Source organism: Rhinatrema bivittatum, chromosome 13 (genome assembly GCF_901001135.1).
Source record: "Rhinatrema bivittatum chromosome 13, aRhiBiv1.1, whole genome shotgun sequence".
NCBI lineage: Eukaryota > Metazoa > Chordata > Amphibia > Gymnophiona > Rhinatrematidae > Rhinatrema > Rhinatrema bivittatum.
The window spans coordinates 8,860,903-8,888,665 of record NC_042627.1 but is presented as its reverse complement, the minus strand read 5'-3'; the positions used below and the strand labels follow the sequence as shown (position 1 = coordinate 8,888,665).

The window sequence follows — 27,763 nt, the reverse complement described above, 5'->3', positions numbered from 1 at the left end:
CACACGCTTCTACTGCTGCCCTTGTGCTCATTTAGCAAGTATCCCCTCCTCTGGATTGGCTAACGAAGGGCACTACAGCATCATCGTGTATAGTTCTGCACTTGTCGTCAGCCCTTACCCAGCCTGCAGCAGCCACCTTTAAATGTCCTTCTCCCTCTTCAGGCACTCACCGTCTCCATTTGCTCTTTCAATGGCCCATTGCACTGCCCTTTTCCGATATCGGCCCAGTCTGGCAGAAAATTTCCCCTCGCTCTCAGCAGCATAGAAGGGCAGAAAACTTTCCTCGATTCCCAGCAGCATAGCAGCAAAAGAAAAAGATTACTGATGATAAAACATATCCATAGTCTTGTCTTCTGTTCTTTTACTACCGTCAGCCTGCCATAAGGTGATGATAAAGTGGCAGCTCCTGCTTTTTTTTTTTTATGGCTGTGATTTGTTCTCCTTCCAGCACAGAGAGCTTGTCCGTAATGTCATCAGCTTGCCTTGTTGGGGGGAGACTGTTCTGAAGAGGGAGGGGGGGGGCCAGACCAGCAAGCATAGGACTAGTCAGAAGTCTCACTCTGTACCATCTGGCAGCACTCTAGCCAGAAGAGGTCCCACTCTTGTACTTTTCAGCTTCCAGATATGCTAAGTAGGGAGCCCAATGGAAATTTAGGAGGAGCGGTTGTTGGCAGAAGCCCCAATTTTTTGGGGGCCCCCCCTGACCCTCCTTTCAGAGATATAATCACCTCTAGATCCCACTCTTCTTTTGTGCTTAGAAGAATTTCACCCCAATACTATACCTCTTCTCTTGGGTTTTTGCAACCGAAATGCATAACTGCATTTTTTAAGCATTAAATCTTAGCTTCCAGACCCTAGCCCATTCCTCAAGCTTTGCTAGACCCCTCTTCAGATATTCTACACTTCAAAGTTTTATGCACACAATAACAAAATGGGAACCAAATCCAAAGTAATTAGACTTCTTTATTTTGCATCACCCAATTACACAAAAGAAAGTGATATGGGAGATAAAAAATATTTTAGTTTTGGTATAAAGTGTTTACAGTTGGCATTTACAAAGGTAATGTAAGAAATCTGGAAAGAAGAATTTAGATCTGCATTGACCCTGCTGACACCTGACTTGATAATACTGAACAAGTCAGAGGTTCTATACAAATTACTTAAAAAAAAAACAAAAAACACAAGCAATATGAATCTGTACATCATTGAGGTCATTTTAATAGATTTGTTTTACCCTCGATCAGCTTTAGGACCTCGTAAATTAAAATGTTTAGACTTTGTGCTGATCCACCAATCTCATGCATTTCATGAACACCAAATCCATTCAGACCATAAAAAAGCATGTTATCCGGTGCTAAAAACTCTCAAAGTTTTATGCCGTGAAGAAAAGCCATTTGTTGTCTCCACTGTACAAAGTTACGAATCAGGCACCCTGTTTAACTTTTGCTCAATGGAGTCCAAACATTTATATTTCTCGTTAAATACTGGGGCATTATGTTGAAAGTGAATAACTGGCTTGATTTGAAACACATTGAGACTCTCTTGGTTTTTCCTATTATAAATGTTCACTCGATGCTCAAGCTCAGGACTGGTTTTGGTGGAGCCTGCCGGACTGGGCGGTTTAAGGTTGACCGGATCCAAACCTTTCTGTGATAAGGAAGAATCCTCTGTCAGTGAAGATAACAGTTCTTGAACCACTGTGTTACTGACCCTGTGCCTGATGGGTTCATTCACATTTTGTTTCCCGCTTCCAGCTCTCGCTAAAGGGCAGTAATCGGAGGAGTCTTCTCGGGTCGTACTACAGTCTGTGGAAGAGCCAAGTGTTTGGCTGCTGATACTCTGGGCTCTTGTACCTGAGCTTTCTGGAGAGCGGGAGGCACTACCTGAGGTGACACTAATAGACATTCCATTTCTTTCCCTCCTGACTGTGACTTCTGATGTGAAAAGGTCAGATGACACATTAGGATGGTGGACATCGATGGCAGCTGTAGTGATAACACATGTCGCGGGAACACCACTTTCTGCATTTAAACAAACTATATTAAAATCAAATTCATAATTTCAAACATAATATGAATCGATATTTCTATCACTGCTGTAAAACTCTCTCAACTGGTTACAGTAAAAAAAAAAAATGTGGCTTCAGCCTTTTCCATAGTAAGGGGCTAGACCGATGGTAGCACCGTAATCTTAGATCCGAGCGGTATGGTGTGGTCAGATCTACGCAAAGGGCGTCATCGCTTTCAGACCTTAGGTGGCGAGTGGTTTATAAATGAAAAAGCAGCAAATGCTTCCCTACAACAATGTCTTGTCTGGTGTTAGAGTATGTTGATTTGAAAAAAGTGTTTAGAATTGTAGCCAGCTGATAGGGCCCTAGAGGAATATGACCACACACCTATAAATATGGCACTTATATTGTGTTACAGTCTATACATAAGCATGTGTATATATATTTGTAAAGTTTTCTAATTATATAGGATAGTATAACTAGCAAACATACATGCCAAAGTTACTTGTAAACCGAAGTGATTAGTAACATTGTTACTAGAACTGCGGTATATAAAAAATGTTAAATAAATAGATAAATGTCATGATATTTATATACTTTATATGTAAAATCTTAAATTTGTATTAACTTACATCTATATTCATATATAAACTTAAATAATGAACTATATTTGTACAGCAATCCATCAAATACAACTTCCCATTAGACTGATGAACTTACCACTGCTTGGCTCATTGTAATACTGGCTGATGTAGTTATTCATGTCATCTTTGACTATGGTCTCTGCAAATAATAAATTAAGATGTTATTTGTATTTAAAAATAATTTCAATCATTGTTTGAGACAAAATATTCAGCTGCTTTGGAACATTTTTAGGGGATTAATTAATCTGTTCTTGCCAATCTAGTGCCTTCACTGTTTGCATTTACTAAAATCATTCAAATATCATAATCTAATTATCATAATCTAATGTATCTCAAATAATGAATATACTCACTTTGCATTGGATTTTAGAGCAGCACCTGCTCAGAATCATATACTACATTATCGCTTCATTATGATATACAGGAGCATCATTATTTATTTAAAATACCTTTGTTTCCCCAATAAGAAGAGTCACTCATAACATGACTTTAGGACACTTGTCCATACTTCAGTCACCACCATAGCCTGATTTAAATATGGTCAAAACCACTTACACAGCTAAATTTATAGGAATCAATATAGACAAAGGCAAAAAGAAAAAAATTAAAATTATTAATTTGTGATGGAAAAAAGTGGATGGTCACAAGTGGAAACTAGAGAGGATATATTTGGAATATTAAGTATATGCAAGCCCCCTAAACAGGTACTGGCAATTCCAGTGCACGGGTTGTTACCTGAACTCCAACGATGTTGTGGCAAACCCCATTTTCTATTTTCCTAGTAGCAAGAAAATAGGACATAAAATATAAAGAACATAAGAACTGCCATACTGGATCAGACCAGGGTCCATCAAGCCCTGATTCCAATAGTGGCCATTCCAAGTCACAAGTAACTGGCAGGATCACAAATAATTGATAGATTTCATGCTGCTTTTGCTCAGGAACAAGCAGTAGCTTTCCTTAAGTCTACCTGCCTATTAATAGTTTATGGATTTTTTCCTCCAGCAACTTGTCCAAATCTTTTTTAAACCCAGCTACATTAATTGCCTTTACCACATTTTCTGGAAATGCATTCCAGAGCTTAACTATGCATTGAATGAAAAAATATTTTCTCTGATTTGCTTTAATAAAGTCCAACAAGAATCGGCGGTAGTCAAATCGGCTTTGAAGAAAGTAAAACATTTCAAGACTCATTCCACCAAGTAAAGATGTCAAACTCTTAGATAGATATTATCTATATTGTCCTAGATATTGATATTGCTGTATTAAACTGTTGTAGGTTTATTTAAGCACAAAAACTAACAAAAAAAAGGGGGGAGGAGGCTCTTCAGCATTGCAGGGGGTCAATCAATTCAGTCTGCTTTGATCTTCAAGGAGACGGCACAACTACAGCTTCTTGGGGAGAGCTAAGGAAAAAGCTAAACTTAGCTAGCCTATCTGGGGGAGGGTCTGTAAAAAATCAATAGCAGATAGTGTCCAGTGAACAGCCCTGGCCAAGCGTTAACTGTTTAACACACTCTCTCAAGTGACACAAGTACAAAACACCTTATCTGTATCACATAAGTATATAGCTCTGGTGAAAGAGATTGACGTGGTATCTGAAAAGAAAGAAGAAACCCAATGCATACAGAAATTCCAAAAAAGCTGACATCATCCATCTGGGAACCAATGACCTTGAAGTAACAGCATCCAAGCGGTACAGAGAGATTTCCAGTCTCTAGTGGTCTCTATCTTTGTGAGTGACATTGCAGACGGGATAGAAGGTAAGGTTTGTCTTTTTGCGGATGACACTAAGATCTGCAACAGAGTGGACACGCCGGAAGGAGTGGAGAGAATGGGACGGGATTTAAGGAAGCTGGAAGAGTGGTCGAAGATATGACAGCTGAGATTCAATGCCAAGAAGTGCAGAGTCATGCATATGTGGTGTGGAAATCCGAAAGAACTGTATTCGATGGGGGGAAAGGGGCTGATGTGCACGGAGCAGGAGAGAGACCGTGGGGTGATAGTCTCTAATGATCTGAAGTCGGTGAAACAATGCGACAAGGCGATAGCTAAAGCCGGAAGAATGCTGGGCTGCATAGAGAGAGGAAGTGATGATCCCCTTGTACAGGGCCTTAGTGAGGCCTTACCCGAGTACTGTGTTCAGTTCTGGAGACCGTATCTCCAAAGGGACAGAGACAGCATGGAGGTAGTCCAGAGAAGGGTGACCAAAAAGGTGGATGGCCTTCATCGAATGACTTATGAGGAGAGATTGAAGAATCTAAATATGTACACCCTGGAGGAAAGGAGGAGCAGGGGTGATATGATACAGACTTTCAGATACTTGAAAGGTTTAATGATCCAAAGTCAATGACAAACCTTTTCCGCTGCAAAAAAAAAAAAAAAAATCAGCAGAACCAGGGGTCACGATTTGAAACTCCAGGAAGGAAGACTCAGAACCAATGTCAGGAAGTATTTCTTCATGGGGAGGGTGGTGGATGCCTGGAACGCCCTTCTGGAGGAAGGGAAGACCAAAACTGTGAAGGATTTCAAAGGGGCGAGGGATAAATACTGTGGATCCATAAAGTCTAGAGGATGTGAATGAAGAGAAGAGGCGTGGGGGGTGGCTTGCGGGAATGATGGCTACTATCTGGAGATTAATATCCTTATTCAATAAACATACACACGGTTAATGCAACTCCAACACTGCGCTATGCTCCAACGGCAAGAGGATATGTGGAAAAAAGGATTTGCATCCATATAAAAGCAGGGGAGTAGCTTGCTTGTTACGGCGGTTACTACCCCAAACCAAAAATGCCTGATACTTCACTTTCAATGCATATCCAGCATAGCTCTCTGCTTCAACGGCAGGGGGAATGAAGAAAAGATTATTTATTTTCAGACAACTACCAACAAGGTCTGAATTACATAGTCTGGGTAAAACAAATAAGCATGGGTGTAGCTTGCTTGTAACAGCAGTTACTACCCCGAATCAAGCCCGATGCTTCACTTAGAATACATATCCAGCCGCAGCTCACTGCTTCAATGGCAGGGGGAATGAAGAAAAGAGGATTTGTATTCAAACAACCAACAAGGACTGAGTTGCACAGGCTGGGTAAACAAGTGTGGGAGTAGCTTGCTTATTACGGCAGTTACTACCCCAAACCGATTAGCTAGATACTTCAATTAGATGCAGCTCCAGCACGGCTATCTACGTTGGCAGGGGTGGAAGGGAAATAGAACTAAAAAAGTTATTTAAAGGGACAAGAGTAACAGAAAAGTATGAAAAAAAACATGTGAAAGCTTGCTGGGCAGACTGGATGGAGCGTTTGGTCTTCTTCTGCTGTCATTTCTATGTTTCTATAGTGAAGCAGATTAGTCACATGGCAACAACCATCACCTTTTCAGAGGAGTTACCTGTCCAGGGAAAGGTGAAGGAGAGACTAAGCCATATTGATAACTTCAATGTATGGCTCAAATCCTGGTGTAAGCAACAAAGTTTTGGATTTATTGGGGGCTGGGCCGTGTATGGAACAACAAAAAACTATATGTCAAAGACTGCTTATATCTCTCTGTGGCAGGAAAAAGGATCCTAAGAGATAAATTAAAATCCTATGTCATAAGGCATTTAAACTAGAAGCCGGGGGTGGCAGAAAGAAATTAGAATGTCATCCCCCAAATACAAATGCAATGGAAAAGGGTGAAGTGGATAACAAAACTCAACTAATAAGTCACAAAAGGAGTCCAAGAAAAGCAGTAACCTGAACGAGAAAAGCTGGAAAGCTATGAGCACAAATGCTCGTAGTTTGAGCAATAAAATCCCAGATCTGCAAGCCCTAATGGTGGAAGCGGACTTGGACTTTGTTGCCGTCACGGAGACGTTGTTCATGGAATCTCATGATTGGGATACGGCAATACCGGGCTACAACGTATTAAGGAAGGACAGAGAGGACAAGAAAGGGGGAGGAGTGGCTCTTTATGTCAGAAACAATATCCAAGTATCTGAGCTGCAAGGAAGATGGGGCAAAGAAGCAGCACTATGGGCCGACCTAAAAAAAGATGATGGGGCTTCCGTTTTTATTGGCGTGGTTTACAGGCCTCCAAATCAAATGGAAGAGCTTGACAAAGATCTGGTTGAAGAAATCCAAAAGATGGGAAAAGGGAGAAGTGGTGAGTGATTGAGATTTTAGACGGGAGAATCACTTCTGCAGAATCTAACAATAGTAGAGAGATAGTGGATGTCCTGCAAGGGGCTCTGTTCAATAAATGATAATGGAACCCACGAGGGAGGGAGCTATACTTGATTTAGTTCTCACTAATGGAGATAATGTCTCTGATGTCCAGGTAGGTGCCCACCTCTGCACTAGTGATCGCAATAGGATACAGAGAAGTAGCACGAAGACCCGAGTTTTGCAGTTCAAAAACACAGACTTTGAGGAAATGGGGAAGTACCTGGAGGAAGAACTAGAAGGCTGGGAGAATAAGAGAGATGTGGAACAGTGGATCAAACTAAAAGGAGCAATTACCAAGACAACTATCTATGTGTTAGAAAAGTAAAGAAAAGCAAGAGAAAAATGAAACCTATCTGGTTCTCAAAGGAGGTGGCAGACAACATAAAAGCTAAAAGAACAGCGTTCAAGAAATATAAAAGGATCCCAAAGGGAGGAACACAAGGAAGAATATCTGGTGGAACTGAGGGAGACGAAGAAAGCAATCAAGAAAGCAAAAATTCAAGCAGAAGAAAGGATTGCCAAAGAGATAAAGCGAGGTGACAAAACATTTTTCAGATACATCAGTGAAAGGAGAAAAGTCCAAAGTGGTAAAGTGAGACTGAAAGGTGAAAAGGATCAATGGGCGGAGACAGATGAAGAAATGGCAGAAATATTAAACGAATACTTCAGTTCAGTTTTCACTAAAGAAGACCCCGGCGAAGGACCAAAGCTAGTTAACAAGAAACTGGAGGGAGCGGAATGGATGAAACTCCATTTATGGAAGAAAATGTATGGGAAGAGCTAGGAAAACAAGGTGGACAAAGCCATGGGGCCTAATGAGGTACATCCCAGGATACTGAGGGAGCTCAGAGATGTGCTGGCGGCTCCGCTGTGTGACCTGTTCAAGAGTTCCCTGGAAACGGGAGTGGTGCCGAGTGACTGTAGAAGAGCGGCGGTGGTCCCGCTTCACAAGAGTGGGAGCAGAGAGGAGGCTGGAAACTACAGGCCGGTTAGCCTCACCTCGGTGGTGGGAAAAGTATTTGAGTCACTGCTGAAGGAAAGAATAGTGAACTATCTACAAGCAACAGAGTTGATGGACCAGAAGCAGAGCAAAATTGCTTACCTTGTAAAAGGTGTTATCCCAGAACAGCAGGATGTAGTCCTCACATATGGGTGACATCAGATGGAGCCCTGACACGGAAAACTTCTGTCAAAGTTTCTAGAAACTTTTGACTGGCATAGTGAAGCCACTGAGCATGCCCAGCATGCCATGATATTCTCAGCCACAGGGGTCTCCCTTCAGTCTCGTTTGTAGCAGTAAGCGGGAGCAAAAAAATAAAATAATAAAAAACATATCGGACCCAACTCTACAGGGTGGCGGGTGGGTTTTGTGAGGACTACATCCTGCTGTCCCGGGATAAAACCAATTCAAGGTAAGCAATTTTGCTTTATCCCAGGACAAGCAGGATGATAGTCCTCACATATGGGTGATTAACAAGCTACAGGCTGAGACATTCTTGTATTGGACCAACAGCATACAACTTGTGCAACAAGCACAACAACTGGTGTACTGTTGGAAAAAATGAGGCAGCCTGAAATCACAGTAGGATGGATGTAGAAGGAGTTGGTACTATACTGGAAATAAGTTCCTTAAGACAGATTGTCCAAAGGCTGAATCTTGTCCAAACAGTAATGTGCTACCAAGGTGTGAATTGAACTCCAAGTTGCAGCTTTACAGATATCAGCAATAGGCACAGAACGGTAGTGTGCTACTGATGTAGACATAGCCCTTACTGAGTGCGCTTTTACTCGCCCCGGAGAGGAATGCCTGCTTTTTTATAGCAGACTTCGATATAGTCTGCTAGCCAGTTGGAGAGAGTTTGTTTTCCCACTGTATCTCCTGGTTTATTTTTGTCAAAAGAAAGAAAGAGGTGGGTGGCTTTTCTGTGGACAAAATCTGACAAGAAAACCTGCAAAATATGGAAATGGGCAATTTCTCAAAAGATATTCCTCATAGCTGTTCATCACGGAGCAGTAGTTACTACCCTTAACAGAACATATGGGGGTAACCTGTATGGAACAGCAGTTAATATCCTTAGCAGACTGTATGGGGTAATGGCAGTTACACCATAAGTAAATTGCTGGGCAGACTAGATGGATCATTTGGTGTTTTATTTGCCATCATCACTATGTTATCACCCTGGGAAACAAAATCAAGCAGCAGATATGTCAAGTCTTCAGCTATAATCACACAAATGGTCACCGGACCAGAAAATAATATAATCTTTTCAACTCTGGGGACCTCTGCAGAAAGACCTTGTTTAATCATCCTCCTGCCTACTGTCTCAAAGACCAGTAAAGAACAGTCTGGCAAACCAAAATGTTTTCAACTCTATAGAATGAAAGGATTCTTTATTCATTTCTCCTAATTCCTCTTTTAGCCAGAATGATTTAGACATTAAAAAGGTAAAAAAGCTTAATGATCTTGATAGCCCATTTTTGTCCATGACTGCAACATCTAGCTGTTAAGCAACCAATAAAATTAGAAATAGTCCCAACTCTGATCTCTCAATACAATGGAATCTTCTCCATCAGAACCTTCAATCTTTAGCCCTGACTGCCTGGATGTTGAAGCAACTTTGTTTCAATGCAACTGCCTACGGAAGTAAGCAAAGTTATCTTCACAGAAACAAATTCTTCCACTAGAAAATATAATTTTAAATAGAAGAGATTTTCAACCTGGTGTGCATATCACCAGCATTTAGAAGAAATTCCTATTTCTCAACAAATTACAGTTGCAGGATTTATGAAAACCTTATATCATCTTCATTCTCCAATTAAGAATCCTCTTACTCTGTGGGATCTGAACATAGTCCTTGCCAGCTCATGAAACCAGCTTTTGAACCTCTAGCATCAGCAGAACAAAAGTTTCTTTCTTGGAAAATTGTATTCGACAGCTGTAACCTCTGCACACAGAGTAATGAGTTTACAAGTGCTAACCTTGTATGCATTATGTACTCTAATTTACAAAAACAAGGTAACATTAAAAAATACAACATTTCTACCTACAGTAATTTCTCAATTTCATTTGAATCAGTCCATTATTTTACCAGCATTTTTCCTAGGCTACATGTCAATAATAGCATGCAGGCTCTTCACACCTTAGACTGCAGAAGAGTGTTATTGTTCTGTTTGAAAAGAACAAAGCCTTACAGGAGATCATCTCAATTATTTATTTTTCAACCCAGTAAAACAAGGGTTTTCAGTTACAAACAAACTTCACATGGATATCAGATTGTATTTCTTGCTGTTATTCTCAGTCAGACCAACAACTTCAGCGTAAGGTAAGAGCACATCAAGTTAGGGCTACCACAGCTTAAGCCCATCTTCATAGAAGAAATCTACAACGTGGCCACATGGGCTTCTAAATCCAGACCATTACTGTCTAGAAAATACTTCATGGCAAGATAGCTATTTTGGCAGACCAGTTCTTAAAAGCTTGTTTAACTTATGCCTTGAACTCTTACCACCAACTTCTAATATCATATGTTCCACAGCTAACTTTACAGTAAAACAAGAACTGACATCCAGTCCCCACCTGTGTGGCTTGTCCATGGAGAAAGCAGAACAAAGCAGCCACACAATCTCATCCTCCTCCCCACAGAGTTGAAGGCTAGCTTATGATAAAGACTGAGGAGATTCGTGCAGCAGCAACTGTGTGGGAAGCCCCATGCATACTCAGAAAAACCTTCTTGATCTTTCTGAGCTCTAAAAGCTCTTTTAGCTTTACTGTAGTTGGATGATGTCACCCATTTGTGTGGCTGATTTGTCTTGCTAAGAAAAGCATCTGTTACAAGTAAACTACTTTGCTTCTCTGCTGTAGGAATAATCAATGGTGTCATAATTATAGCTGAACAATCTAGAATGAACCAATGAATATAGTATATCTGGATTTTCAGATGGCATTTGACAAAGTCCTTCATGAGAACTCCTCAGGAAATTAAAATGTTATAAGATAAGAGGTAATGTCCTACTGTGAACTGGTTAAAAGACGATAGAGAACAGGACTGAATAGGCAGTTTTCCCAGAGGAGGAGAAAACAAATAGTGGAATACCCCATGGATTTGTATTGGGACTGGTGCTTTTTAACATAATTTACAAATGATCCGGAAATGGCAACAATGATTGAGGTAATCCAGTTGTAGATGACAAATAATTATTCCATGCTCCTTAGGGAGAAGTCTATAAACAGCTATCAATCAGGGAATAGCCACTACTTCTTACTGGTAATAGTAGCATGGGATTTATTTACTGTTTGGGTAATGGTCAGGTACTTATAACCTGGATTGGTCACGGTTGGAAATAGGATGCTAGGCTTGATGGACCCTAAGTCTGACCCAATATGGAAATTTCTTACGTAAGTTGTTAAATCAGAAGTGGATTGTGAGAAATTTCAAGACTGGATATCCAAATGGCAGATAAAATTTAATGTGGACAAATGCAAAGTGATGCCCACAGTTACACAATGTTAGGCTCCATGTTAGGAGTCACCATCTAGGAAATAGATCTAGGTGTCATTGTAATTTGACTCAGTGTGTGATAGAAGTAAAAAAAAAAAAAAAAAAGAAACAATGTTAGGAATTATTAGGAAAGGAATGGAGAATAAAAGACATATACTACTTTTGTATTGTTTCCATGGTACAACACCTAGAGTTCTATGTACAATTCTGGTCATCTCAAAAAGATATAATGGAACTAGAAAAGGTACAGAGAAGGGTGATCAAAATGATAAAGGAACAGGAACGATTCCCCTGTGAGGAAAGGCTAAAGTAGTTAGGGGTCTTCAGCTTGGAAAAGAGACAGGTATAAGTCTATAAAATGATGAGTGGAATGGGTAAATGCAAATCTATTTATTCTTTCAAAAAAATAAAAAGATTAGGGGACACACCATGAAGTTACGTAGCACATTTAAAACACTTCAGAGAAAATTCACTTAATGCAGAATTAAGCTCTGAAATGCATTTCCAGACGATGTAGTAAACGCAGTTATCATAGCTGGGATTTTAAAAAAAGTTTGGACAAGTTCCTGGAGGAAAAATCTATTAACCAGGCAGACTAGCGGAAAGCCGCTACTTACCTCTGGACACAAGCAGCATGGATTCTAGCTACTATTTTGGATCATGCTGGGTACTTTTGACCTGGACTGGCTACTGTTAAACAGGATCCTGGGCTTGATGGACCAGTGGTCTGACCCAGTATGCAGTGACCTCGTACAAAGGATAAGGGATTGCTAAAGGTTTTCATTCAGTCTATGGCAAGTATGATGAGATTAAAGAGCCGCTTCCCACAACTAATAGAATACCTAAATTCCTGTATTACTTTAAGAAAACAGTAGAAAAAATGTAAATGGCTCTATATGCAAGTCAAATTTGATTAACATGTGACTGAAAATGCTTGGGGAGTGAGGAAGAGAGAATTGAAACATCAGTTATAATGAAAGGAAACAGAAAATGTATCTAAAGATTAAGAAAAGTTAGCAATGGGAAATTTTTAACAAAATCTCAGTTGAGAAAACAATATTGGCAACTAGCTTTGGCTTTTTTCTTCAAAATAACTACATAATACAAGTTTACTAATCTAAAAAAAAAAAAAAAAAAGTAGGTTTGTGTAGACATATGAAGGTAGAAATGGTACTTTGAAGTTGAATCATCTTACATTACAAAAGAGAAATTAGGCCTAACTTGATTATTTCATGAGTCAAAAGCAGTCCAGACAAATGGGTTATACACCCCAACTAGCAGATAGAGACAGAGATAAACAAACTCATTGATATCAGCCTTCTATGCATCTGTGCTGACGTCAGCCTGCCAGTATTACCTGTAACAAGCTAACTGAGGACAACATAAAACTCTTATAACAAAAGTTTGTACTATTTTTTTTTCTGTCACAAAGGGCGTCCAAGACCGAGAAACTCCAATCAGAAATTATTAGGAAGACAATGGTTAATAAAACAGAAAATGTCAATGCTCCATGGTGAGACCGCATTCTGGTCGCCGCATCTCAAAAAAGATATAATTGCGATGGAGAAGGTACAGAGAAGGGCAACCAAAATGATAAAGGGGATGGAACAGCTCCCCTATGAGGAAAGGCTGAAGAGGTTAGGGCTGTTCAGCTTGGAGAAGAGACGGCTGAGGGGGGATATGAGAGGTATTTAAGATCATGAGAGGTCTTGAATGAGTAGATGTGAATCGGTTATTTACACTTTCGGATAATAGGACTAGGGGGCATTCCGTGAAGTTAGCAAGTAACATATTTAAGACTAATCCGAGAGAATTCTTTCATTCAATGCACAATTAAGCTCTGGAATTTGTTGCCAGAGGATGTGGTTAGTGCAGTTAGTGTAGCTGGGTTAAAAAAAAGGTTTGGATAAGTTCTTGGAGGAGAAGTCCATTAACAACTATCAATCAAGTTTACTTAGGGAATATCCACTGCTGCTATTAATTGCATCAGTAGCATGGGATCTTCTTGGTGTTTGGGTAATTGCCAGGTTCTTGTGGCCTGGTTTGGCCTCTGTTGGAAACAGGATGCTGGGCTTGATGGACCCTTGGTCTGACCTAGCATGGCAATTTATGTTCTTAAGCCAACAAGAACAATATGAACAGCATTATAAAGGATATACCTGCTTGTTCATCCTCAAGTATACTGCCTCTTCTTGTATGGTAAAAAAAAGTCAGGAGTTTGGCAGAATAGGGAGGATCCTGGACTGGTCTGACTGAACTCAAGGAAATTAAATTATCAGGTAAGGCCTAATTACACCTTCCTCTTCATTCAGTCAGACCAGTCTAGATGAATGGGATATACCCAAGCTACTCTTGAACAGACCAGGTCACTGCCAAACCCACTCTCAATACCTCAGTGGCAAAGGAAGCTACTGAATGGCCTCTAAATCCAAACAAAAATGCTTGAAAAAAAATAAATGTAGAGAGGACCAAGTTGATACTTTGCAGATTTCCAACAGAGAAACCAAGCATAACTCCACTTAGAATGCTGCCTGAGCCCTAGTAAAATGCAACCTAAGCTGTTTAGATAAGGACTTACCACTATCAATATACAGTGCTGTAACAGTTTTATTAATTCAACGCACTATCAAAGCCTTTGATACTGCCTCACCACGTAAAACTCCACAGTACAATATAAAGAACTATCTGATTTTCTAAAGGCATTAGTGACCTTGAGATACCGCAAAAGAACGCTTTGCATGTCCAAAAGGTGTAGTAACTAATTTACCACATCCGTATACTTATGAAACACACAGACTGATTCAAATGAAAGGTGAAAACACCTTTGGGAGAAAGGAAAACTGGAAAAATCTTGATTATATCCTTTGAAAAAACTCTAAAAAAGGCACTCTGCACGATAAAACCTGCAACTCAAGTTTTTCTGGCTGAACAAATCACTACTAGAAATATCATCTTCAAAGAGAGCAGCCTTATAAAATTTCCCTAATAGGCTCAAATCGCAGACCTGCCAAAAATGACAAAACTAAATTGAGGTATCAATAAAGAACTGAAGCCCTTAATGAAGGCCTAATATGCTTCAGTCCGCTCAGAAAATATGATACATCTAGGTGAGAGGACAAGGGCTTACCCAATACCAGTTCACCGTAACACGCCAATATCCGCTCCTTATTAACTGTACCTTCAAAGAATTAAGCACCGACCCTTTAGTGAGTCGTTCCTGCAAAAAATTCAGAACCACTGGTACCAGAGCTTTCCAGAGACACAACTTTCTCTCAGCACACCATTTTTCAAATATTCTCCAGATCCGGATATACACCAAGGAAGTAGAGGTCTTCCTGGCCTTTAAAACTTCATGGGAAGAACCTCTTAACTAGCTAGACAAGCCCTCTCAAGATCCAAGCTGCAAGACAAAATCGAACCGAATCCTTGAACTGGGCTCAGAGAGCAAACTCTTTGTTGAGGAAGGTGTAAAGACTTGCTGTGCAACAATCGCGCTAGGTCCACATACCAAGGATGCCTTGGCTGATCTGCAGCCACCAGAATCACTACACTCTGATGCCCTAATATCTTCTGTTAAGAGGAAACGTACAGAAATGCCTTGGTCAGCCCACACTGAACCACATCATCCAGATTGGAAGATCGTACCTCTCTTCTTTGGTTGTAAAGCCTGCTGATCTTTGTATTTCTGAAGGTCACAATCAATTCATCCACGGAACATCCATCTGAATATTATCTGGTAGAACACCATATGAGACCATGACCACTATCCTGGATCCCCCTACATGCTGACTGAGAAAGTCCGCTTGAACATTTTCCGCTCCTATTTATTTTTTCATTTTTCGGCACTTTAAAGCGGATTACATTCAGGCACTGTGGGTATTTCCCTGCCCAAGGGGGCTCACAATCTATATGAGGCCAAAATCAACTTCTGATACCTTTCTGCCCAGCAGAACAATATTTCTACCTCTTCTGCTACCTGTCAACATTTAGTGTCAACTTGATTGTTCACATATGCCACCGCTGTGGCATTGTTAGTGCTGCAGAGCCAGACAAATAGCCCTGATCTCCAACTGACTAATGGACCACCTTGAATCCTCCTCTTACTATAGGCAAATAGGATTTAGGGCAAATGGCGCCCTGGGTGAAAAGTGCCTCCCTTCTAGCTGATGGTATCCCCCGCTGGAACTGAGCCAAAGCATGCTGCAGAGAGGAGTGGAGGTGCCCGGAGAACAGGAACATTAGCAAGAAGTCAGAACCACCACCCTTGAAAGCAGATGAGGAAGGTCACAAGCCAGAGCTGTTAACATGCCTTGCTCCTTGAATCCTCCCTATCAAGTTCCTCTTGCAGCTGAGCTAGGTCACAAATCTAGCCATACTGAGTCTCTCCTCCATTTTCACGGGGCCCCTCAGCTGATAGGGTCCCAGGCAACCGCCTGGCTTGCCCACCCCAAAAACCGGCTCTGACCAAAATCCCTGAGCAACTTGCTCCAGCCAATGAGTTCCCCAGCCCAGCAGGCTGGCACCTGTTTTCATTGTCACTCAGGTAGGAGCCTCTATCTATTCCCAACACAAAATTTTTGTGATTCAGCCACCATTGTGATTTTCTTCTGCACTTTTAGCCATATTGAGTAATCCTGAGACTACGGATCTCATTTGGAAAGTAATGCCCTCTGCAGAGGTCTAATACGGGCCCTTGCCCAGGGAAACAAATCTAATGCTGCCACCATGGAGCTGCAGATAACTCCACACCAAACACTGGGCAGACAATATTGAAAGTACCTGCTGATGCAGCTTTCTAATTCTTCACTCAGTCATATCTATTTATTTAAAAGCATTTTTATACAGTCTTTCACAATGGATATTGACCAAAACAGTTCACAAAAACATCAAATAATTATAAAGTATATTAATTGAATTACTAAAACTATATTTTAAAAAACAAAGGTAAAAAAATAAAAGAATTAAAAATAAATAAACAGTAGCAGTTAGAGAAAAATACAATTCATGATTTAATCCCTATTCTCATACGTCACTGTATGTCTCCTATGCTTAAATTTTTAAAAACAAGAGATAGTCAAGAAAAAAAATAAAATAGAGTTCAAAAGAAGTAACATTAATAGCTTGTTTTATAATGATTTTATTGATTGTTTGTTCTGTTCAGTGTCTGCAAATGCCTTTTTAAACACGTGTGTTTTTAATTATTTTTTAAAATTCTTTATGATTAGTGATTTGTCTCAAAACATTCAGAAGGGAGTTCCAAAGTACTTGACCAGCCCCTTGTGTCAAATAGGGCTTCCAATTTTTGAATGAAGATCTTTTGGCTAAAATAGCTTCTTTCACCTCCCCTTTTAGCCATGCCGGTAATTGTTTTGCCTTCTTTCCACCTTTCTTAATGTGTGGAATACATCTGGACTGTGCTTCTAGAATGGTATTTTTTTAACAATGTCCATGCCTTTTGCACACTTTTTACCTTTGTAGCTGTTCCTTTCAGTTTCTCATTTTATCAAAGTTTCCCTTTTGAAATTTTAGCATGAGAGCGGTGGATTTCCTTATTGTCCCCCTTCCAGTCATTAATTCAAATTTGATCATATTATGATCACTATTGAAAAGCGGCCCCACCATTACCTCTCTCACCAAATCCTGTGCTCCACTGAGAATTAGATCTAAAATTGCTCCTTCTCTTGTCGGTTCCTGAACCAATTGCTCCATAAAACTGTCATTTATTCCATCCAGGAACTTTATCTCTCTAGCATGTCCCGATGATACATTTACCCAGTCAATATTGGGGTAATTGAAATCTCCCATTAATACCACACTACCGATTTGGTCAGCTTCCCTAATTTCTCTTAGCATTTCACTGTCTATCTCACCATCTTGACCAGGTGGATGGTAGTATACCCCTATCACTATAGTCTTCCCCAACACACAAGGGATTTCTACCCATAAAGATTCAGTTGTGCATTTAGTCTCATGCAGGATGTTTATCCTGTTGGACTCTGTGCAACACTGCCTCCCGGGTGCTCCTCTCTGTCATTGCGATATAATTTGTACCGCGGAATAGCACTGTCCCATTGGTTATCCTCCTTCCACCATGTCTCTAAGATGCCAATTAAGTCTGTCATCATTCACTGCTATACAATATAATTCTCCCATCTTACTACTTTGACTTCTGGCATTAGCATACAAACATTTCAAAGTTTGTTTTTTGTTTGTATTTTCATTCTGCTTTTTAATTGATAGGGATAAATTAGAATTTTTTTTTTTAGCTCGTGAGTTTTTAGCTACAGGCACCTGGACTGCTTTTCTTATTATTGGAACCTCATTGTTGGGATGCCCTAATTCTAATGCGTCATTAGTATCCTTTGAAGATACCTTCCTCCAAACCATGTGCTACTAACTATCTGCTTTCCCCTTAGAGCAGCTTTTAAACTAGAACAATCTCCTTTCTAAAGGTTAGCACCAGCAGTCTGGTTCCACCCTGGTTAAGGTGGAACCCATCTCTTCGGAAGAGACTCCCCCCTTCCCCAAAAGGTTCCCCAGTTCCTTACAAAACTGAATCCCTGTTCCTTGCACCATCGTCTCATCTACGCATTGAGACTCCGGAGCTCTGCCTGCCTCTGGGGACCTGCACGTGGAACAGGGAGCATTTCAGAGAATGCATCCCTGGAGGATCTGGATTTAAGCTTTCTACCGAAGAGCCTAAATTTGGCTTCAAGAACCTCCCTCCCACATTTTCCTATGTCGTTGGTGCCCACATGTACCATGATAGATCTCAGATTCATGTCAGTTATAATTGTTGCCCTAAGTTTTTTCACTGTTTTTATAGGTTGAAATTATGGAGAATTGACCATGCACACCTTATAGGTGGCAGCAAAATGTTGTCGGGAGAGACAACCACATGCTGGGATGAATGTTTCCTCTCTGTATCAAGCAGTGCAGCTCCATGGCTGGAGTTTCACTGTGGGGGGGAAGCAGGGGGGGGGGTTTCAGAGTATAATGCAAGATCTAATGCAGAGTGGGATGTCATACAAAGTTGATAATGGGGGGCACTCTCTTTTTATAAATTGTAAAAGCAACACCATAGTAAGCATGTCTCATGGGTTAAATATATTACAAGGATGGGGGACTGACATTGGCTCTTTTATATCCCTACCAATATTATATATGCAAATGGCAACTATAAATTTCTTCTCCCTTAATGTCAAGGGTCTAAACTCCCCTCTGAAGAGACATCACCTCTTCTCAGATCTCAAACAATATCTGATAACCATAGCTTTTATCCAGGAGACCCACCTCAAAAGGAGATATGAATACTTGTTAAAACACAACTTATATCCTGCTCAATATTGGGCTGGGAGAACTAAAGTCCATAAATATACGGGGGTGGGAATATTAATCGGGAAGGAACTTATTTTTGAGCAGATTTCCTGTATCTCGGACCCAGAGGGTCGGTATCTCATCTTAGTAATTTCCATCGGGGGCGTGAAGTACACTCTCAAACATATATACACCTAACTCTAATCTGGGTCTTTTTTTTTTTTTTTTTTTTTAAATTGTCTCAGCTTATAGAAGTCACGGCCAAAGTCACATTTTTCTCGGGGGTGATTTTAATCCGTACTTGGTTAACTCATCAGGCCATATGCAGTTCAGTGGGAGGGATTGCAAGAGACTTAAAGCCTGTCTTGCTAGACTTGGGTTGATAGATACTTGGAGGTCTAGATATCCTAAATCCAGAAGCTATACCTTTTTCTCGAGGGCCCACCAATCATAATCATGTCTAGACTTATTTTTGTAGACAAGGGCTGCATTAACCAGATTTCTAACCCAAGTATTGAACCCATAACGTGGTCTGATCATGCTCCAATACGCATGACGCTTAATATCTCCCAGTACGAGTCAGGTAGACGAAGCTGGAGACTCAATGACAGTTTATTGGAAGATTCAGCATTTTTTACACAGCTGAAGAAAGATATACAGGAATACTTACAATTTAATGATACAGGTGTAACATCCTCAATGATTTTATGGGATTGCTTAAAAGCTGTACTTTGGGGCAAATTAATCGCTAGGGGAGCGTTTTTGAAAAAACAGCAGGCTAAGGAGAGACAAACCATCCTAGAGCAATTAAGCTGTTTGGGCACCCTACATCAAAAAACGGGTTCCAGATAGATTTTATCTCAAATTGACTAATATAAACTAAAACTAGACAATCTAGATGCTGCACAGATAGCCCATAGTTTAGAGATTTGTACACAAATCCATTATGAAGGCGGGAAAGTAACTTGCACGTAATCTAAGGGCCAGAGAAATGCAAAATAATAAAGTTAAGCTTAAGGATGAGACAGGCCTATTGACCACCAATGCAGAGATAAGAACTATTTTTAAGGTTTTATTCAGAGCTATATAAAGCGGCTACAAACATTCAAAGGGAGGACATTGATTTATACCAAAAGGACTTCCCATTGACGGGCTTACAACAACCCGATAAAGACGCCTTAGACAAAGATATCTCAGGTGCGGAAGTAGTTTGGGCCATTAAACTCTGAAGCCGGGGAAATCCCCGGTTTAGATGGTACACGGCAGCTTTTTATAATAAATTCATTGATCTTGTCATGCCTCTATTGGTCTCACTCTTTAATGCTTTAAAAGGCTCCTTAACGCTTTCGCCCTCTGCGAACCTACCAGGCGTTACCCTTATTGCAAAGCCAGGGCGGGATCCAACACTAAGGGGCTCGTACAGGCCAATATCCTTAATCAACATAGATATGAAACTCCTGGCAAAAATTTTAGCTAACAGGCTTAATAATATCCTGCCTGATCTTATTCATCCTGACCAGTCTGGCTTTATCCCAGGGAGGATGGCCTCCGATAATGTACCAAAAAACCATAGACTCAATTTGGTGGGCCAGGAGACAGACCACCCCCTTACTGCTCTCAACAATAGACGCCGAAAAGGTCTTTGACTTTGTACACTGGCCTTTTTTGTTTCAAACCGAGGGCCTAGTAGTTTGGGGAGGCATTTATAGGATGGATTCAAAAATTGTATGCAGCTCCCCAGGCCTGACTGAAGGTGAATTGGGGGGGGGGGTACTCTCAACCTTTCTCTGTAGAGAGGGGAACGAGGCAGGGGTGCCCTCTGTCCCCGCTACCTTTTGCTCTTTTTTTTTGGAGAGGATCCAAAACAATGTTAATATTGAGGGGGTTCAAGTGGAAGATTTCTCCTCTAAATTATCATTATTCTCTGATATCATCCTGTTTACAATCACTAACCCTGTCCATTCCCTTACGGCGATAAGTGAAGAAATTACAAAATTCAGTCAAGCCTTGGGGTTTAAAATCAATTGGGAGAAATCGGAGATTCTCAATCTCACCACTCCCTTAGACATTGTGGAACATTTACGAAACTCCCACCCTTTTAAATGGGCCTCTAAAAGCATAAAATACTTAGGGATCCATATAGGAACTGCCTATGATCTGTTTCAACTAAACTATCCTCCTCTCATGGCTAAATCTATAAAGATTTGGAGGAGTGGGATCACTACCATATATCCTGGTTAGGACATCTAGCGGTCATTAAAATGAATATTCTCCCCTGTATTCTATATCTCCTACAGACATTACCTCTAGAAATTCCACATAAAACTCTTGATAAATGGCAAAAGAGATTGTTTAAGTATCTATGGCAGGGTAAAAAGCCTAGGATCGCCAAAACGACCTTGTGTCTGCCAAAATCTCAGGGCAGAATGGGAATGCCTATTTTACATTTTTATCAAGGAGCAGCCCAACTTAAAGCTGCCGTTGACTGGCACAAACACAGTCGAAAGAAACCCTGGTAATATTGGAACAGGCCTTTTTGGGCCCACTACCAATTACTGCCATACTGTGGCAACCCCCGCTATCTCTTCCCGAGTCAGTACACACTACCATAAACATATGGGAGCGTTGGAAGACACGCTTAATGGGGCAAATAATTTTTTTTATTCTAGTACTCATCTCTTTCTTAATACTTCTTTCCACCCTGCTGAACACTTGTTAACTTTTAGGACATAGATAACTCGGGGTATTACTCTATTGAATATCTGGGAACCGGGGATAAGAAACAGAGCAGGGGAGTGAGAGAGAGACCAGGGAGGTTAAGCAGGGTGTGTTTGATTGTGGGTGCCAGAGAGAGGTAGCTTATATGAGGAGATTGTGAAGGAGTGTGCATGAGTGAGAGATTGGGAGCTGGTGTGTATGAAAAAGGGATCCTGTATATGTGAGGGTGCTAGCCTCTGTGAAGGGATTGTGTATGTATGACAGAGCCTTTGTGAAGGAGTGTGTGAGACACATAGGTAGCCTGTGTGAAGCTGTATGTGAGAGAGAGAAAGGGAGCTTGTGAGTGTGCATGCAAGAGAGGATCCCTGTATGAGGGGATGTGTGTGTGCAAGAGAGTGAGGGAGCCTGTATGAGTGTGTGTATGTGCACTAGAGAAAGGTAGCATTTATGTGAGGGAGGGACAGTACTGAGAATGGGGTCAAACTCTGGGAGTGGAGAGAGTGGAGCGTGGAGGAGTTGGGGCCTGAGCCTAGAGATGGAGGGGGAGAGAGCGTGGAAGGGACACTCTTACAGTGAATTTCTAGGGAAATTCTGTTCAAAATTAAAATTCTGCATCTTCAATAACTTTTTTCTGTACTAATTTAAAATGTAATTAGTTAAGGACCACCATGTAAATTGTTATTTTGGCCAATATAAAGTTTGTAGAATTTTGCAGAATGTTAAGTTTTTTTGTGCACAGAATTTAAAATTTTTTTGGCGCAGAATTCCCCCAGGAGTAGCTCTTCAAAGTGAACTAAAAACCTTATACAAATAAAGAACATCATGGCCATAACAGTAATACCTTCATAAGAACACTGAACATCTTCTGGAGAAAAATAATTGGTGGATATAATGATATTTTCAAGGGAGAAGTACTGATTTAGGCCCTTAAGTTTACTGACATATTTCAGACTAGGGACTGAATTTCTTCCATTTTGTTTCAGAAATATCTACAGTTGATTTTTGTCATTTCTTTGGATCATCTTGTAGAAATAACTGTTAGGCAGCTACAAGACTACTAGGTATGATGGACATATATAGTCTTCTTTTAGCCAAATGGTTTCTGTATTTTGTTGTACATTGTAATTAAAATTCTCATGTTGACTGGATTGCATCTAGCATACGTGTGGTAATATAGGTGGATTATAAATATTTTAATAAATAAATCCAATTATTCAAGTAGGGATTTTCTTTCTGTAAAAATGACTTCAATAAGTAGCTCATTTTAGAAGCAAAGTACTTTTCCCTGACTTTTTGACCAAAAAAATAAAAGTTCTCTATTTTTCTATAAATCAAAAAACAGGACTATCCAAAAGATGTTTCCCATTCTGTGCCTAGAACACAATTTAAAAGAAAACCAAAATAAATGTCTAATGTTACTAGGAATTTTAAATATGGCTGTATCTTAGTTAACCATGGAAGACTACTATTTTAATAATTATGTAATATAAAAAGTAGTTACTAAGATTATTTGTTAGGAAAAGCAGTAAGGAACTGATTGTTTCCCAACATAAACCCCACAACGACACTTAAATCAAAACAAAACTGATTGCGCATGCCAATACAGCTCATCACGATGGACTACAAGATTTTGCAGCAAAGAAAGATGATGATAGCAATATTAGAAGGTTCGGAAAACAGGAAAACATCTAGGGTGAACTTTACTCTGAAAAGGAAGCTCAACTGTCCAGTCTATGGCATATCATATGTTTTAAAAGCTTCCTTTTCTTTTAAGTGCTTTTTCCAGTGCTCATCTCTAGGAGAGATATTTCCCAAAGTCCCCTAGGATTTTGTGGCTACAGTCCTGCCTTTTCACAATATATTGTGGTTTGCAGGTGAAAGAAACAGATGTTTTCTGTGGAACACTCTCTCCACACAACAAGGCCCAAACCACTAAGCACTCTGTACCTGAAATAGCTGTACTCCAAAGATGGCAATCTAACCTGACATTGAAAAGGAACATGTTTGTTTTCCTGGTTTCAATGTATCTTTAAAAGCTTTTTTGGCCCCGCTGATCTTTAAATGCCTGCAGTCAGAGGTGTGCTTTGTGCTAATATTGGAATTTAAAGAGAGGCTTCTGTGCAGCTCAAGGCAATACTGCTGGAATAAGTGTGTACTGCAGAGTTTATCATTTCAATCATTCATAATGGATACTATAATTGCCACCAAATCTTCTCAACTGATAGCACACATACTTTAGCTGGAAAATGCTACTGGTACAGGTGTATGCAAAACTTTAACCATAAAAAGCTATGCTGAGTATGAGGACTGCACCGATTTTAAGTCATCTGTAAGGTCTTAATAGGTTGGGATAAGAGGTCCTCATATTTTATGAACTGTGTAATAGATTGTTGTAATCACTGAATTTGGAAACCCAAAAAATGGGGTTGCTACTTCATAGACTTGAAGGTTTGATGGTTTATACTCAGCCTCCAGCCTTGGATTTATTGCACTCATAATTTAATACATCTGCATCAAATTTTACTCTGCATTAACCTGAAGTCTGAATAAATCTGTCAGTATCAAGTAATGAATACAAAGTGATCATCATTCTAGAATGCAAAGCTGCAGCTAACTACAATAAAATCACTTGCTAGCTGAAAATGGTTAGTATAAAAAGGAAAGGATTACTAAGATTGTAACCAATAGGGAAACATACTTAAGATCTCATGTATTCATGTTTAAAAATATCAGAATTTTACCAAAAAAAACCAGAAGAAACACCAGAAAAACCAATTCATAACATATTATGGTGATCTATAGTTAATTTATGGCTGGACATCATATTTTATGAACAGGGAGGATAACTTTCAAACAGCTATGTTTTTATATGGGCATGCAAAAATCTATGCCTGTATTTTAAACCTGCTTGTATATGGTATACACAGGTTATAAAATATGCGGAGATTTACCCTGCAACATGCGTGTGCATGTTAAAAAAAAAATAAAAAATGCATGAATACATATTGCACTTATCTGGATAAGTTTCGACTTATCTGGCTAAGTAGCAATAAAGTTGCTACTTAGCTGGATAAGTCTTAAAAGTGCTACTTATTCAGCTAAGTCAGAAAGTCAAATAAGTCTGAAAAATACTACTTATCAGGATATGTAAGTGTGACAGGGTCACAATGCTGGTCCGGGGAGGAAGAATAAAGCCAGGAACAAAAACTCCCTGGAACCAAAGTCCTAGAAGGAGGGGGAAGAAAACCCAGGTGACACAAAGTCAAGGATATACACTGCTGGCTTCCCCTGTAACCATAGAAACAAACACACAGGGTGGGAGGTTAAGGGTGGGACTTCCCCAGAGCCAATCGGCTGGCAGAGGAGGAGGAGTGTACAAGGTATAAAAGACTCCCTAACCCCTCCTGCTGTGGATGGAAGGACAAGGACCATGCTACCTGCAAGACTGGAACTTTGGTGCTCCTGCTTAGATGGAAGATGGATGACTGGTGTGATGTCCAGGAAGGTGTGCTGGGAGATACAGGCTGTGTGACTATCTGGATGTGCCTACTTAAGGATATTGTTTGAGAGACTGCCAGTGGGTGGTTGTACCTTTGGGGAAGAGTTGACATCCCAGAGGTACGGAGGGAGGTGGTAGTTAGGCCCATGGGGCCAGACTTTGGACTTTGAGATGAACTTCTGAAGCCAGCCTTTGGAAATTGAGTCGCTGGCTCAGTGGGGAGGGCTTCTGCCTTCCATCCAGGTAGGGAGGGTTCAAATCCCACCTGAGGATGTGTAAAGATAAATAACCTTGAACTTCTATTTGAGTTTTTGAATGGTCAGGAAAGCTTGTTCAGGGATTGGACCCTGGAACTGATGCAATTGGCGGTGTATGGACCGGTGAAAGCATCACAGTAAGATAGAAGAATAAGTCTCAAATGGAGCTACTTATCCATATAAGATTTGTCTATATTACTTATCTGGATAAGTAGCATTTTTCAGACATCCTGCTATATGATTTAGCTGGATAAGTAGCGCTTTTAAGACTTATCTGGCTAACTAGCAGCTAGTCAGATAAATTGGAACTTGTCCAGGTAAGTACCCCTACTTAGCTGGATAAATAAGAATTTATCCTGATAGGTAGTATACAAATACTGGACGCTTGTATTTTTATGTCTAACTTTAAAAGTATGTTTGAATCTGAACTGTACAAATTGTGATGTAATCTTATAATGCTATATTTCTAAATACCATCATATTAAACCGAAGATGTTTGCCACAGCCTGTGCATTTGTAAACAGTGAGACCTCATATTGTGGCGGGCTTGTAATGTAATTGCCCCCGGGCGCCACTATCAGAGTTATGCGGTGATAAATTCACAGATGCACCGTCTGAAGGTTCTAATCATTGGTCTCTGTCAAGTTTACAAGTTTTAGTAATGACAACTTATGTCAGTTTACTCAAGATTAGAGGCAGTGAAAAAACACTTATCGTAGCGAAGCATGCAGTAGGGATATAACACTGGCGTTGGCCCGACGACACGGCTCGTGTTTCTGTGAACCTTCTTCAGGGGCCGCACTATGCCAATAGATTCCCAAACACTGCCTACTGGTTCTGCTACTTGGCTGCTGCCCGAGTATAGCTGCAGCCAAGTAGCAGAACTTGGAGTCACAGCAGCTAGCCATGCCCCTGAGGCCTGGCGTGCAGCCGAAGGCCCAGAAACCGCTGCCGCAGGACGCCGGGGCCTAGCTGGACTTGCAAGGGATGCGAAGACCAGGACCCGCTGTGGAACCCCGAAGGTGAGTGGTCCCATGCCCAGGACGACCGTGGGTAGGGCGCGCAACATTTTCTTCTTAATCTGTTTTCCTTCTTTAATCTTCATGTTTTACCATGGATTTGCTTTTTTTGTATTTATATATTTAATTTTAATTGGATTTTATTTGCTATATTAGTTGTAATGTTGTACTATTCTTTTGTTACAGTAGTCATATTAGAGATCCATTGTGTTCAGTTGAGTTTCTAAATTTGTTTCAAGTTCTTCAATGTTGAAAGGGGGGGGTGAAATTCAAATTTCATATTGTTAGCATTCTTGTGGTTAATTGCTTTTTGTGTGTTTAATTTGATTTTGGCTTCTATCAAGAAGTGGTCTGACCAAGGGACTGGATTGTAGTTAATCACAGGTTCATTCATTATAAACGAGTTGACAAAGATTAAGTCTAATGTAGGCCTGTTCTATGTGATGCTTCTGTCGTAATCAATTTATAACCCGTATCTGACATGAAGCTGACCATGGCTTGAGGTCCATATGAAGGTTAATCTCCTAAAATTACATATACTACATGTAGTAGGCATGTCTAATGCATGTACTTGATGCCATCTTTCAACACTGCTTAATTACACATGCATACCTTTAGTCACAAAGCCAGTCTCCAAAGAATGTATGCAGGTACCTCTGAGCCTGAATATTGACTGTATATCTATACTTTCAAAATTAGGAGCCCTACTGAAAATGTACTCGTGTGTGTATATAAGTCTGCACATTACTACCATAGATGAGAATTCTAAGTAGTAATTGCATTTTTTCATAGTTTCTAATTTCTAAAATTCTCTCCCCACACCAGTAGACAAAACAGTTACCAATCAAATATAGAAACATATTTCCCATCCACCTCTTTTTTTTTCTCTTCCTCGGGAATGCTGAGGTAATGCCAAGTTCTAGCTACTGGATGAGGTTTCTTTTCACATAAGCATTCAGTAGTATTCTTGAGCACACATTTGATTCATAGGCTGTGGTCCCCAAATCGCAGTAGTGTCTTTTTTTTAGTTTTATAGAAAGTTTCATTTACATCTCTTTTTTTTGTAAGCTTTTCATTTATATGAAAAAATCTTTTGAAAATGGAACACTACTTCTCCCTTTCACTCCTACGGTAATAGCAAGTGGAAATTTGGTTTCTTTAAAGAAAAAGTAGTATTATAGCAAGGAATACATATCAAGAGGGAAAACACCTCCAAATGCATATGGCTATATATTACTTTTACAATATGTCAGTTCTAAATCCCCAAAGATTAAAATGATCTATTGTCTTCAGAAAATATGGAATTACCACAAGGGACTGTAATTCATATACAATGGGAAAGATTCGACAATAATAAATCCTGGAAGGAAGTATTAATGGTTATATAGGGCATTGGGACCCACATATTCCCAAGGCCTGTAAGTTTGCATTAAAGCTTTAAACGTGATTTGTGCCAAAGAAAATCTAGCCAGAAAACACTGATCAGTAGTTACAATATATTTGTCATAAAAGAGAAGTTTTATCAGAGATACTGCACTGCATATGTCTAGTAGTGCTTTAGAAATGATAAACAGTAGTAGTAAACAGCAGA

The 27,763-nt window shown here is 40.1% G+C and overlaps 1 protein-coding gene across 3 annotated transcripts in view; it reads right to left on the bottom strand.

Moving 5' to 3' along the window:
• Positions 1 to 943: 943 nt before the first annotated feature.
• The window catches only part of TMEM266 (transmembrane protein 266), a 122,432-nt gene continuing 95,612 nt past the window's right edge, over positions 944 to 27,763 (bottom strand). For all 3 annotated transcript variants that reach the window (XM_029575023.1, XM_029575021.1, XM_029575024.1), the window contains 2 exons: positions 2,729 to 2,791; positions 944 to 2,021 (listed from right to left, as the gene is read on the bottom strand). In XM_029575023.1, coding sequence (XP_029430883.1) covers positions 1,417 to 2,021; positions 2,729 to 2,791 — 668 coding nt within the window. In that variant the 3' untranslated portion in view covers positions 944 to 1,416. The remainder of the gene's footprint in view (positions 2,022 to 2,728; positions 2,792 to 27,763) is intronic.